At 40.6% G+C, this 15,935-nt stretch overlaps 1 protein-coding gene across 1 annotated transcript in view; it reads left to right on the top strand.

Moving 5' to 3' along the window:
* LOC128715812 (CD166 antigen-like) overlaps positions 1-15,935 on the top strand; it is a 113,621-nt gene that overhangs the window by 47,970 nt on the left and 49,716 nt on the right. The window contains exons 3-4 of the mRNA XM_053810729.1: positions 11,908-12,022; positions 12,492-12,585. Coding sequence (XP_053666704.1) covers positions 11,908-12,022; positions 12,492-12,585 — 209 coding nt within the window. The remainder of the gene's footprint in view (positions 1-11,907; positions 12,023-12,491; positions 12,586-15,935) is intronic.

Below are 15,935 nucleotides of genomic sequence, written 5' to 3'. Positions count from 1 at the left end.
CTAAAGGGATTATTCGAAACGTGCCCATCGAGAATAGTCCTCCTTTAAAGAGAAAGAGAGTTGGAGGCTCATATGAAGTTGACATTACTGAGAAGTTGGGCCCAAAGGGGCCGTGCGTGTGCTGGTAGGTCCTTTTAGTCTTGGGACAGTGTCTATTGCTAACGTTAAACCATCCTTGACACGTTCGCCACATTTGTTGTGTTGTTGCCTTACTTTCAAATAAATATTTGAAACGATCAAACTTTGCGCCATTAGTGGCAATAGTTAATCGATTCTCATAATTTACGTCCTGCTTACATCAAATTCTTTGTTTTGGGAGGTAAGGGTTAGGAATAAACTTGAATTCAAATAGGAGAGCTTATTGTTCTTTAATATTTTTTAATTCATAACCACTTCTTTATCAAATTGTAATAAATAGTAGATGTGTGATATTTGTAAAAAAAATCTCTTCCAAACCATACGTCAACCTTAGAAACACATTCAACAAATCTTTTCAAAGACATCAGGCTAACATTAAAATCACTTGACCTTCGAATTGTGTTAATTTTTTGTCCGGTGGTTTCAACGATTCAGCAAAAAGGCCGTTCTAGAAATATTAGTCAATAGAGCCGTGGCAAATGCCTGTTCCAGATGCCAATCCACTTCAACGGGCAACAGGTTGCTTGTTAGCGATTTATGTATCGTGTCAAGAGGCGACAGGAACGAAAAGAAACTCATCCAATCTACTTCATTACACACACTTATCACTGTTGTCCCTTTTGCTAGGTAACACTACAGCAGCATCATGATCGACGTCATTCTCCTTATGTTTATTTCGTGGTATTAGCTTTGCTTTTCTATTTTTGTCCTGATGCTTCCGTGAAGACATAAGGCTTTCACTTACTATTACTATAGGGGAAAAATGTTTCATTTGGAACATGATTGTTAATGTTCATATGTACAATTTATGAGCACAACCTAGCACTCAGCTCAACCAGCTTAAACATACTTTAAATCAAGAATGTGTGAAAATGTGCCCTAACACATACACATTGCAATAGAGCTGCGAGGAAAACTCTAATTGCTATTTAGTAGCAGTTTCAACTGGGATAGCAAACAATTTCGTTGATTCATTCGGTGGTAATTAGCACCGCCGATGTACGGACCATGTTGCTTCCCATTCTACGCGTGATATTAAGCGACCAACTCATGTTCCTTGCAAATCATCGTCATGTTAAAATGAACCGTTTCTTCAAAGAATTGTATGATGCGGAAGCCTGTTTACCTCACGCAACGCAAGTTTTCTAAAACTTCAGAAAAGAAAAAACTGCTGCAGGAAGTGTTATATTTAAATCTCATGTTTTGAATTTAAATTCGCAATATTTTATCGCATAAACTAACAACCGTTCATAAATGTTACATAATTAAATTACTCTGTTTTCCCACCAGACTCGCAAGTCAAATCGCGGAATGTAAAATCCGATCGAATCGTAATTTTTGTTATTGTACACCGGGTCTCGCTTATTACCACAAAACCGCATGAAAGTGTTCCTTTCACCAAAAACCTCTGCTAAGTGGTCCATTACTCTCATTAATTGAGCTCTCCACTTCCAAGGCTCATTACTTATGACATTGCAATTATTTCACTTAGCGCCTGGCAAACGGCAGTGGCCGTTATGCGCTAAACTTTGCTCACGAGGTGAAATGAGTGTAAAAGTAAAGTGCGACAATAAGGACTGCGTTTTCAACAGGCGGGAAAATAATAATTATATTCAATTAATCTCCAAGAACCGCACCAGCACCGGTGAAGGTGATGAAAATTGTTTACGTTAATGAATTAAAGTGGATCAAGCTTTTGAAATGAATACAAAACAGTTCACTGGAATCTGCTGTTGTGACACTGTTTGTGAGCTTATATTGAAACAAATTACTGCTCGTGTCTGGAAACACAGTACAGTGCGAGCCTCGTTCAGTTTTATGTAAAGGGAATTCTTCGATGGAATTAATGTATAGTTTATTAACTTGTCCTAAGCGCAATGGAGGATCAATCTCACTACGAATCACAGTCAATCGTGCACTGTAAATTAATTTAGTATTGCTGCTTTAGGAGCAATAATATTATTTTAGATTGATTGATGCTCGAACGGATGATGAAAGGAAGTAAAAATAAAATAAAACATTACCTTAAATATTCTCAATCGGAACCGTAAGCACTGGTCGAAGTAAAAAGGTCTTTAGAAAATTTATGCTTCACTGCATTGATGCAAATGCCTTTCTCATACTCAGCCTCAACTGGCCCTGCCAATTGCCGCACACTCGCACTCAAATTCCAACCAAGGTCTCCGAGATGCCTACGTAGCAGAAGGCATCGTGAAACGCTAACGACGTTTGCTGCGCCCCAATCAGCTTGGCTCTTCGCAATCGTGGATTGTTGGATATTCATAAATTCATTGTGGGCTTCCTAAATTTTTCAATTTTATTTTCATGATCCTCCCAACCCTGCCAGTGATCTTGTGCAATAAAGTTGATTCCACCGCGGCAAAAGTGACAATCCCGACCCGGCCCGGGCGACCGTTTGTGTGCGGGTTTTTGGATGGGTTGGTGATTCGCGCACAGCTTTTGCACAGTGCATGAAATATGACGAAGCACAACGCAAGAAATGTTGCGATCCGTCTGATGCAGTCCAGTCCAACTTGCCATTCGACAGTCAGCGAAACGAATGCAGGGCGCCGACGATTGGGCGAACCTTCTTTAGGCAACCGGGCTGAATTCGTTTCCGGGTCGCACGGAGCTGACTTTACAGTACTTTGCGAAGGGCTATAAAAAGTGCCTTCAATGAATATTTTGCATATTTCACATAAAAATCATTCCTTAAGCTGGATGTATTGAGACTGCTGGTGTGGTTGAACGTGATAGAGCAGGTGCTTTTAGGCTAGCGGCTGTAAAGGATTTTCTGTGAAGGATGTGCCTTCATATAAGTAAAGCGCGCTAGAGGAATGTAAAAATGTTATGGCGTTTTAGTTAAAAGCGAACCCCGAATGACTGAAACGATTATGTAAAAGTGTGAAATTGAAGTACTATAAACAAAGCTTACGCACACTGAATAGCATGGTGGTTGGTGACATTTAAGTAACTTTGAAATTAAATTCTTTTTTTTTATTGTGGAAATGCTTTCGCAATTCCATACAGACATTGCTCGTGTATATCTTCATACCGTATCGATAAGTGTTTTATTGAATATTGCTCGTGCCCTCCTGAAATAAACATCACCTTATTGATGTGTTGAAGTTAAAAAAAGCTATAATTGAAAAAGATGCTCACATGTCTGTTAGGAATTATTATCAATTTTAGTAACATTGCTATCAAACTGTACCGTCTCTACTATAGACCGGATACTCCCCAACCCTACCAACATCCGCTGATACCTTGGAGCAATATATCACTCAAACAAACACTGTCCCAAATAGGCCCTTCGGCTGTCCCTCCCAAACCAGAGAAGATCCCAAATCGCTGGAAAAGGTTTTGCCTGAAGGACATGATAATACGCTTACGTTCACAATATTCCCCTCGTCTACGGTTGGGCAAAATTGTCCGACAGTCTGGAAAAGGGTATCGGCCGCTGATGTACATTCCACCTATTCGATCAGTGTAACAAGAACAGAGCATCAAATCGACCTGCAGCAAGTAACACAAATCACCTCGTAACTGGTGGAACTGATTGGAGCGAGAGTGAGACCATTTTTTACAACACAATTTATTCATAGCGTTTGACCATTCCCTATGCGTTTCCGATTCGTTTTTCCCTGAAATTGGTTCGATTTCATAAAAGGTTTTGCGAAAATAATCGACAAAGCTCGGACACCCATCTTTTCTCGTAAAGCGTTTCGCATCACTTAACGTTCCGCAAAACGGTGAATCTGTGTACGGCATCCAAACGGTCAATGAGCTTCCGGTTATCGATCCGTTCCGGGGAGAGGCATATCGTACATCATGAACATATTCCACATACACAAAAAACACACACACACACACACACACACACAAAGACACACTCACGCATGGAGCTAGCTGAAATAGATACCAATCAAAATAAACCAAATGGCTCGCCTATTTCTATTAACAACCGCGCACATGTTTATCAAATTCTGTAAAAGACTTCAAGTAAAAAGGTTTAGAGGTTTTTTCTTTGTGGCTGAACGATGTATGCAAAATAATGGACTGAGGCATTTTAAGCTGCTTTTACTTGTGTTCTGTTGGATATCTTTGAAGCTAGCAGGGACTAGAAAACCTCCTTTCTAGTGTATTAAAAGGGGTTTTTGCTTTGTGTTGTTTGATATTCCGGTTTCGATATTGTGCCTCTAAAGCGAGCAATGATGCGTTGCAAACATATTTCAAGCACTTCTATATAGCAGCTTGATGATGCATGCGCAAAAAAATTACATTAACATAAGCAATGATCAATAAATTGGTCACAATGTAATTAACATTTAGAAATACGACAAACCGTGTACACATATTCAAGTGGAAATATATTCAATTGCTTTTTAATGTTACCGTCTCTCTGCTCAGTTGCTCTTAACATTGTAAAGTCAAGTTCACCACATGATCATCTTTGAAGACAAACCAATTCCAAATTATAATTTTTAAATATAACCAAAATGATATAAAACCAAACTAATTTATGTGTTGATTCTATATACCTTGTTACCATATCCCACTCTTACATAAACAATTACAATAAATGCACTCTTACATATCCTCTCAAAACGCTACCACTGCTACAACAGAACGAAATCGGCTCAAGATTCGTTTTTACAGTCTCGTATCATCTTTTCCAACTGTTTAAAGACTTAATTTTTTCCACACTTTTCTGCTCGACCTAGCTATGTACACCTGAAGTATTGCTACGTTGTCCTAATTTAAGCTCTCTGGGTTGGTGGAGCAATAAACCGTTGAAATGGGGATTAAATTATGTACTGTATCCCGGTGTGTAGTACATATAAATATTTATGCAAAATTGCAGACGATCCCAACCCCCCCCCCCCAGTATACGGTTGTTTTATGAACGCTCGTTTATATCTTAACGTTCTCCTTGCCTGTTTGCTCCGTTTCTCTATCTACCCAGCGCTCGCTTGTTTACCTATCTGTCTATCTATATCTGATTTTCGCCCTAATTTGTGTACCTTCTTCGTACCTGTTCCCTCCTTTATACTACATATTTAAAAGCATCTCAAGCAAGAGCAGTATTTCATAGGACCGGGGAGGAAAGCTTTATTCTTTGCTTTTCCTATTTTAAGAGGACATTTTTATCATCGTGAATACACGGTAAAGGCATTCGGTAGTAAAAGCATCACCACTTGGGAAAGTGGGAAATTTCGATACTATCGTTTTGCGCCACAGAGACTCAGATCTGTAAGTAAAGGTTGTTTTTTTGTTTTCTAAAGGATGTGCGGACTAGTTTCAAAAGGCTTTCACCTGTACCTGCTGTAACTGAAACTCTCGGCACACAACCGTTGCAGCCGTCGCATGTGTAGACCGTCATGTCTGAAGGGTACGTCAGATTGCTCCATTAACGTCTTGGGTCTCTCCCTGCAGGGGTCTGGAAATGAAAACACTATTCGCTGTTTCGCATGCCCTCCTTCTGCCTTGGTTTGCACATGCACGATTCGCGACATTCTATGAACCGGTGGGAGAACAAACCGAAGCCAAGGCGAGTGCACTACAGAAAGAGAGAGTGTCACTTTCTTCGCTTTAAGGACGATATTTTCTTACGCCTCTTTACTGGCCACACCACCACACTCGATCGCTCACTCTATACTCTCTTGGAAACACGTGAAAAAAAGCTGCTGAAAAGGCTGATGGTTCTTTAAGCGGTCGTTTCAGAATGATGTCGACAAAAGCCCATCGCCTAAATGGAGACCAAGGCGTCACGAAAGCAACGGATGCAAGAGACGTGCGATATGCGCTGAAAATTGCTAGCAAACCTAAGAAGGAAGCGCAATATGAATGAGCTGCCACGCTCTATAAAGATATGACGGGATAGAGACTCTCTTGAAGATGTCCTCAGAGCTGGAACCCATGTCGGCAGGGTTTTGATGATGGTGCAAAAACCTGATGCTATCCCTAGGCACCAGCTCTGCCCACCTGTTCTTTTGCAGGGCCGATTATCTACACAACGACACAAGGATGGTATTCACATTTTCAAAACCTAGCACCAGTGGGTGAAGTGTGGAGCAACCTACGTGCCTTTGCTGAGTCGAGTGACACACGGGCATGTCAATATTAATGTGAGCAAGTGAGACAAACCAGCTCCCCGAACGTTGCTGCTCCGGGCAGAAGCGAGGGTGTGAAGGGTTGTTAAATGGAAATGGTAAATTTGCTTTCACCTGGCTATTTTGGTTTTCCTCACCAAGAGCAAGACTGTGAAGCCCGGAAAATAACATTAAAAGATTGGTTTAATGGCACGAAATGAATTTAGGGTTTAATGAATCGCAAACGTGTGTCGAGCGATGGTAAAAAGGTAAACGGTACACTTTAACTAAATAAAAGGCAAATTTAGATACACAATGCTGTAAGCGAAGCGTTTGTGAGAAACCATGTTATCAACAGCATACCGTATTCTTACATATTATTCAATCAGGAAGTCATTTACTTTTTATTGCCATGCTTTTCAAAAAATGAATTAAAAGCATATTACACCGTTTTTGCTAGAAGTCAAATGATATTAAACCATGGTTTATATTGCTTCTTCTGGAATTAATAAATGTACATTGTGTCTGACAAAAAGAATGAACATGGTGCTTCAGATATTTTCAATGTAATCTGAGCACAGTGTTGATTGCTCAGCAACGCAATTAATGTCATTTGTAAGCCCGATTCAAATCATTATTGGAGGCGTTAATACCGAATAATGCTGTACACATTGCTACAGCAGGATATTATTTGTTAAATGAGAAGCTTTAAATGTCATCGAATGATCGAAACACCGCCAGAAAGGGTTGAACCGTAAACTAAGCCGCAGATAACGTAACTTTGGCCCGAATGATAACAATCATCGGCGGATCCGGATCAACACGTTGACTGTCAGAAATCGAACGGGGACTTGCTTTACCCACGCCAAGAACAAGCCATACACATAGCTGACGGCAAATCGTATCGCTCCCCCGGTGCCACTTTTGCCTACAGCGTAAAGCGAAAGCATCTCTTTAAACCGCAGAGTAGTTGTAATCGGTTGGTTTAACATAACCGATCCGGTTCTCGATTGCTCGTGCTGTTTACGGTTTTCTTTTCGCCTCGTGAACAACGCACAACAGCTACCCGTTACTACACTGACATTCGTCCGCCCAGCGGACTTGCCACCGTTTCTAATGGGTTGCTTTTTAACCTACCCGTTCGCTCGCTAACCTGCCAACTTTGCCACTCACATCTTGCCATTTCGAGACGGCTACCTTTGTTTTCTGTCGAACGATGAGGTAGCGGTGAAATGTTCCCCACGTCTAGCGGTTGTCAATTTTTGTGTCTCACTTATCCGTGGAGTTTTTTTCCACCCTTACTGCCACCCCCAGTCACAAAGTCGACACCATAATCCTTTGCTCTGCAGAAGATTATTGTACATTTACATAATTAAAACATAACAAAAGCGAAACCCGTAACCGCAGCCAAGTCCTTGGCAAGTATCGTGCTGTCGGTGTTGAAAACAGTCGTACGATCTTGGCGGAGTAGAAGAATTCGTTTCAGTATTTTATTTTTTTAATTCCACTTCACAGTGTCGCCTTCCCTTCGCGGCAAATGTTTTGTTCAATTTACAGTAAGAAACAAACAGAACTAAAAGGTAGTGTGATGCAACTAACCGCATTCATTTGTAATGCTTTGGTGCATTATATTGAATGCGTGCGGTATTCTAAGTAATTAACAGCGTGACATTATTTAAAATTATGATTCAATATGTGGTGGTTATATCAAATGCAAGAACTGCGATGCAAATTTTAGCAATTGAACTGAATTAAGCGTTTCTCTTTAAGAATATATGAATTGGTCTATTCGAAATCGTATGAAATCGAGAAGAAAGGTGCCCACAATTTAATTGTGGGCAATAAATAACATGCCTTTACTTGAATCATACATCCGAGATCAAGATAAACTGCCTAGTTGTATGTTTGAATAATTCATGAACTGTATTTTTTCAAGCTGGTTTAAAATTCTCATCGATAATTATGAAAACGTCAGTGTAGCGTGAATGCGGGTTGCTGAAACGCTAATAAAAACGATAAGCGTAACATACAAAGACTAATCTTTAATGACATTTTTTAAACCATCGAAACGAATTCTCCACGAATCGAAACGTTCCTTCCCATATCGTCCACGTCTTGGTTGGTTCATGCGCAAATATCAACCAAATGTGTTGTACATGCAAAACAAACAAACGTCTTAACGGTTTCTGCCATTGGGTTGCAGGTTTGCCAGCGAATGGGTTGTTAAACAATGAATATTCGTGCGGAAACACAATTAATATTGTTCATCACAAATCCTTATCAGCGCATTCCGCAAACGCTGGAGGCGTGTTGCGTTAACTGAAGAAAAGCGGAAATACCTAGCAAGAATGTTGGACCTGGACAAAGAATTGTACCAAAGAAATTGCTGAAACCGTGATTCAACGGAACCATGAAATGTTTGCCATTATTTTTGTCCTCCACTGCTGGCTGTTCTCTCTTTCTCTGTTTTTCTCTCTCTCCGTTCTGGGTGTCGGTACGAACGTTGTCGAGGCATACGAACCATCGGTGGCGAAACCAACTTTAAGTTTATCAAAACGATCGACCGATTTAAGGCACGTTATACCACCGCCCTAGGTCATTCCGAGCTTCATGTGAGCTTTGATTGCTTTGTATTGAATGACCCCGACTTGATTCCCGTTTTAGTGCGCGTTTCATTGCTTTCGTCCACTGATTACAACGGACGGACTGAGCTGGTCATCGTGCGCTTTCGAGCATACAGACTGTTTTCGTTTTTTGCTCATTTTGTGCTTGTAATGAGCTTTCCATTGAATGTGAGCTCAGCTGGCAAGTCGACTGCACGAAGGAATTTTCATCCAAATTGGTTGAAAATTCTAAACACGACGCCGAAGCCAAATGTCCGAATGGTAACGGTTATGGGAAATAACTTGTTGCTGTTTTCTTTTTTTAGTTTTACCCCAACCAAAGCTTCTCCCGAGTGCTTGAATTTCGTTGCTGGTTGTGTAGTTGTGACGGCCATACAAGGGATCTTACAAATTGCTCTTCGTTCATGTTTGATGGCCGAAGAATTTGTGCATTAAAACGATGGGTTGGAAATTGAAATAACTATTCTTAGATTGCCCTTTTCCAACCAGCGAACGTTTGAAGAAGTCACACATGTTGGCTAGCAATTGGAAAAAATTATAATGAATTTTGAATCAATACATTATTTCACAGTTGGTTACATTGTAGGTATCAATAGGTAAACCTCTGTTTAAATTATTAAATTAATCTTTGCTCAATTTTTGTGTTGCTTTCATCGATCTTTATAACATTGCTCAACAACATATTAAAATATTTCTAGTGCGATTGAATCGTGGAACTTCTTAATCTAACCTTCGCTACATGATGTCCCATGTTGGTGCTCGTAAGCTATAATGTGCCGCCTGCTGCTTATTAGAACCATCAATCACCGGATCCATGGATGTTAGGTCGAACGACTTCTTTTCCGTTGTTGCCAAATCTCTGGCAACTCTCCGTCTTGCATGTGTCCAGGTTATCTCACATCCAGGGCGGGGACTTCCGAATCCGCGCATTTACCAACCAACACAGCGCAACTGAACGATACCTATGGCACACTCTGGCTTCACTCATCCATCATTCTTTCTTTGCGTTCGACTTGCCGACTTTCGCAATTCGGGCCAGCTCGAAAACAGCACACCGACGGGAAACAAATTACCCACTCATCACGGTTCCCATGCATGGCAAACGGTATAAAACGGTCGGCCATTTTTCGTGCGCTTTCCCATAGGCCGTTCGCCAGCCAGGAGCGCCCGAAACGATAAACAAAACGCACCGGGTAACGCTCAACCGGTAAGCGGCAATAGCGACTGCGTAAACATTTCCGGAACAACATAAATCATTTAATAAACGTCATCAACTGTCTTTGTACGTTGTGTCCCCGTGCCCGTACCTCCACTGCCACCGTGCGATACCGTGTTGACTGATAACACTCTTTTCAAACGCGAATGCGAAACACGTTAATATGTGTCACACGTTATAGCAACACGCGTCAAGCCGAAACGAATCATTCGCAACACTCCACGCAACAGTGACGGTCGGCCTGCGTTCACGCTGAAGAGGGCTGTCGAAAAGTTTAGATAAAAGTCACCGGCGTGTTGATACGGTTTTTCACTTCGTACGCGCTGACGCATTCATTCTCCCGGAACAATTTTCACTTTCGTACAAAGGAAGCTACGCTTGTTCTTTGCCTTCCGATACAAAACGCTCGAAAGTGTGTAAGACATGTTATGTGAACAATTTACGATCCGCTTTCGTCAAGCTATCTAGAACATTTTGAACACACTACCAGGCGTCTCCATCTCAGATACATTTAGTCATTTATTCGAATTTCTAAAAACAATCGCAATGAAAGATAGGGCAAAATGAATAAAATAGTATTTTAATGCAATAACCATAATCAGCATCGAAAAATTGTTTTGGTAAACTATTTTACATATTTAATTACCTGTACAAATTTTGCTACAAATATAGAATAAAAAAATTTTTTAATTCAAGCCCATTTTATATCTGTTCATCAGCTAAATTTATATTTTAGATTTTGTTTTATTGCTTAATTTTTCCACTCTTAAACAAAGAACCTAAATTTATCTCGCAAATGGTACGAAGCTAAATAATACACAATCTTACTGGATTAATTTTTGTGTATCAATTAGGATAGCATCTAAATAGCCAATCTAGTAAAATCATAAAATCAAAATCCACCCGGCAAAACATGCGAATAGTTACGCTAAAAATCGTTTATAACGTTATCCCGGTAACGGCATTTAGGGTGACCACGTTTACCCAGCTACTGTTGCTCGACGAGCGCCAACATCCAAAGCCGATGACATACCGATCTCAGACCGTATAGAAACGATAAAGTTTTAATAAATTTATTTAGCAATTAGTGTCATCAAAGCGAAGCCATTCTCATACACACGTTTCTTAATTGCTCCACCATTAAGCCATCGTTTTCTAACGACCGACGAGGGTTTCGTTCGTTGCCAGCAGAATCCGTCAGCAAATGCGGGGGGGTAGCCCTGCTAGCGAGCATAATGATGCCACTCTCTTTACGCGGCAGGCAATTTTCTTTACGTACGGGTGCGGGAATAGCAAACTGTCGTCTGCTAAGCAAAGTGGTATGATAAAGCAGTGAGGTTAAATTCGAGAAATCACTTCACATGTGTCAGTAAGGTGAGACTTTAGTAAACGTGTAACGGACGACTTTTCAACTATCCGACGCGTACAGTGAAAGGAATGTGTGAAAACACTGATGATACTACCTGTTCAGATCATGAAATATCTCTGAAGGGAGTTAAATACCAATGTCAGCAACTTGTTCTATAACCATACCATGGTACTTGCAATACAATATGTTTTGTATTTATTTTGATTACTTTTCAATTACTCATAACAGATGTATACTAATTGATGAGACTGCTCGAAAGTCTAGGTGTAAAAAAGCCAACAAACTAATAAAAAAACATAAGATTCATTTCATTCATTCATTTCATTCTCTTCCAGAGACGAAAGAAACTCTCATGTTTCAAAGTCTCTTTAATATTTTAAACAAACAAACAAACATTTCATTCTCTACGACTCGTCGTTTACAAAGTTACAGCATTTATTTCTGCAATATTTATCCTTTTATTTACAGCTTTGACGTACGGGGGAAACCTTTACAGCAAGCACGACATTGGTCAGCACCGGAAATTTTTGGACCCAGGGCCCACTTCAACACCGACACCGATCCGGCAACTCTGGATATACAGGTAAACAAGCAGGATCGGTCAAAAGTCCAGTCACCGCGCATGTTTTTGTAACCTTACTAAACTTTGTCTCTTACGTCAATAATGTACACCAAAAACACACAAAAAAATCATCCTTTTCATCCTGCTGCAATTCAACAACTTTCAAGTTTCGAACGCGCAACATTTGGCAAATGGTTAACATCCTTCTTCATCTTATGAAAAATAACGTTACAGGAAATGTGTTTTGTTTTTTTTTTCGTTGCTGTTGTACCCACAGCATCAACTTTTCTAACCTGTGCTGTGATTCTGATCGTTTCCGTTTTTTTTTACTCTCTCTTCCGTTTCTCCGGTCCATGCGCTCCCACCATCATCCAACGCATTGACGCCGTTTTCGCTGCTACCCCCGCCGCCATACATCCGCAACGGGCCTGCCGTCAATTTGGGGACGGGCTGGAATTCTCGGTACAACGCGGTACAAATATTTGCTTAGGACGTCCGGCGCCATGACGAGGGTGTCTACCGCTGTCGGGTTGACTTTCGTACCAGTCAAACACAGAGCTTTCGATATAATCTCAGCATCATCAGTGAGTACAAACAAGCGGCATAAATAGATGATTTGCAATGTTTTTACCTCAGCTCCTCAGTTTTTGCCTCTCGGGTGTCCCAGAACCTCCGCACCCTGTCCCAGAAGCTTGTGCACTAATCCATCTCTTCACCACGCTTGATCCATCCATCCACGCTAATGCCTGACTTCCGTAATATTTGCCAAATTTGACATTTTACATTGTTGCATATTTCATGTTTAATCCTTTTGTCGTCGGCACGAGCGGTAGGCGAAAGGGTACTTTGGCAAATTAGATTGAGAGAAATACTTTGCCCAAGCTTTTGTTCTTCCCTTCAATGTAGATGTGTATTTTTTATGTGCTTACACTCTCGGTAATACGTCAGATTATGTATGTCAGGACGTATCACGTTCACGTGAAATGTTAGCATAACCTGCCTTAACATACCCATGGCTTTAGAGGAAATACGTGTTAAAGGTAATTTTTTCTAGTAAATTAATAATGTCGGATTTAAATTATTCAAATACTTGCTCTACTTAATGAAATATTATTATAATCGATGTGAAGTCTTCAAGAGACCTGAAAATGTTTCTATTTTATTTGATAAGTGACTATCATCGAAAGACAACAAAAACTCTTGTTTTATTATGAGGCGAAGATCATTCAGAATTTATAGGATACTAGCAACGAACATTAATAATTATATCCCAAAGAAGTGTTACGATATTTCTTAGTTTAGATTGTATCTCTCCGAGTTAAATCGTAAGATAACAAGGATACACCATAAAATCCCTAACATATTACTAAATTTGATTTGTATAGTTCAAAATAAAATTGATTGTTAAAAAAATAATTAATTAAATTATGCTAATTAGTAATTCCTGATACTGGGACTTACTAGTTTGTGAAACGTATATCCTCTTTGCACCTTTCAACGTTATTGTTGTTATGCTTGTAAAAACGCACCTTCCAACTTGTTTATTTGTGAATAAGGCACCAACAAATGTGCTAACGAAGTTCTTAATGCCAGTATCGTGTACCATTACAAGATCTTTGGCACACACTAAATTATTACCCCCAAAGAGCTTTGGGGTTCGGTTTTCGGCACGTTCCGTTGTACTACAGGTCGAAATCCTCGACCAATTACGATTGGCGTAGGGCATAGGCATCGACGCCACTGCTCAGCAATCCATAATCGATCAATGTCCATTGTCTGTGACTGCAGAACAACAACCAATCGGGCCAATGGTCTGGCCGGTAGGGATCTTAGTACGCCACAACTTATCGGCCAGCAAGGAGACGGCGCCATTGAAGCGTGGGTTTTCTTATGGAATTTCGAAACACATCAGTTCCGGTTGATTGAGCCTCCAACAAACCATTGCAGATTTAGGTTCTTCTGCTGGTCGTCTCAGGCATCGGTGCGCCACAATCGGCCAAGCGGTTAGAGAGACGGCCCATTCTACCCACACAAACAGCACACACGCGCGCACACGCAACACTTGCACCCGCCATACACCATTTATCACACTTTCCGCACACCAGCACACATTACAAGCGATGTAAAATGGTGAGCAATTCAAGGGCTCTGAAAATCGAATATGGATCAACCTAAAACAGGGTGTTGTCAAGTAGGTTGTGAAAGATTTTCAGCTACTTTCGGTACATGGTCCACTGGAGGTAGATGCGTTGTAAGGCCGTGTGCGTGTGTGTGTTTTTTTTTTATTTGTTCACCACCACCAAACCTTTTTCTTGCCCGCGTTGCTTTCGCCAAGCGGAAGGTTATTTATGACCGGCTCCATTGGCCGCACCAGCGCATCGGTTTAACGATTTGCAGGTCCCGGAAAATGCGAAAAACAAACCGAAGAAAACCCGTCCACCCATGATCGGATTCGGGTGAAGTAATAAATTTTCAGTACAGCGTATATTTTATTTTTGCTTACTTGACCCAACGCGCACCTTGGTAACGGTTTTTCGGCACCAAGCTTTGTTAGTATCAGTCCATTCCGGTTGGTTGGCCGGTGCGTTTACGGTGCCCACGTGACCACTGGGGCCAGACCATCGATTACGCAGCGGGACCCTCAATATACCGAGACTTTGCTGTTGGTCGGCTCTTGTTGAATCAAATGCATTGCGAATAAAACTTTCCGAACCATCCTATGGAGGGTTTTCGATTACGAAATCAAATCAAATCGTAGAACCTGTCGGAAACTTGCAAATAATTTGCTAGACTTTTATACAAACACATGCTTGTAATGGGTCATCCATCAAATTTGCACATTGATTAGGTCAATATTTCATTTCCAGTCGTACTGCGGCACACATTTATTTTAGATTTAAAAAATAAACCACACCCTTTTCTACATTATTAATGTAACCAGTTTTTCCCTCCGAAAACAAATTAGTTACCCTAGCAGAAACAAAAAAGTAAAACATTGCTCGATAAGCTTCCACTTCCATAACAATTTTCTGGACCGTAGTTCGCTAAAATCACATTTTTTGAGACCCCAAGCCTCATCATGAAAAAAACCTAAAGTCTGCCGATAAAGCACCGGGCTTGAAAAGAAGGTTTTTTTGCGCACTGATACCAGAACAACCCGGATTGCCATCACGCGACCGTCCTTCGGTTTGACACCGTTGCTGGAAGCTAATTTATACAGTTTTCCATCACTTTTGATGTAACCGGGGGGTCCCGGGATCGATAAAATCATCAACGTTCGCTACCGGCGGGCGGATTAACCTTGCGGCACTACAGCAAAACTGTCAAATTACGCTAGCAGCAAAACGCACTCACTTTCTGTTCCGTCTCTTGTTGAGTTTTACAACGAAAAATTATTTCGTAACATGATAATCTGACATTAAGCGGAGCTCGGTAATAAGGGAGGTTCTACTGGTGATCCGGACCTTCCGGTATATGGATGATTTTCTTCTTATGGTGTAAAGTACAAGATTTACTGTGCCTTATTTAAGAATTTTAAGATTTTTATGATATCTTATTTTAAATTATATATTTCTATTTCATTTTTAATTCGTCATTGCGCTCTGTTATAAAATCAAGTGAATCAAAGAAGAATGTTTCATTCAATTCCAATTTACAAAACCTTTTTCGTGATAAATTGTTACTACGGTATTTCTCCATTTGTATGAACAAGTTGCGAAAATGAATCTCGCAAATAGCCAAGGTACTCCTAGAAGAAAAGATACCAAAACCAATTGTTCAACATGATTGTCGATGATCAAATGAAAGCTTTCTCCTTGAGCGGAATGAACTAAGAAATGAAAAACTAACATCTTTATAAAGTTCCTAGCAACCTCTGCCGTCCAACTTTAGGAGTCGCTTCGTGTCCTCTATTCCTTCTTTGGCGTTGCTGTTG

The sequence above is a fragment of the Anopheles marshallii genome, chromosome 3 (genome assembly GCF_943734725.1).
Source record: "Anopheles marshallii chromosome 3, idAnoMarsDA_429_01, whole genome shotgun sequence".
Taxonomy (NCBI): domain Eukaryota; kingdom Metazoa; phylum Arthropoda; class Insecta; order Diptera; family Culicidae; genus Anopheles; species Anopheles marshallii.
This window is presented reverse-complemented; position numbering and strand designations above follow the sequence as displayed.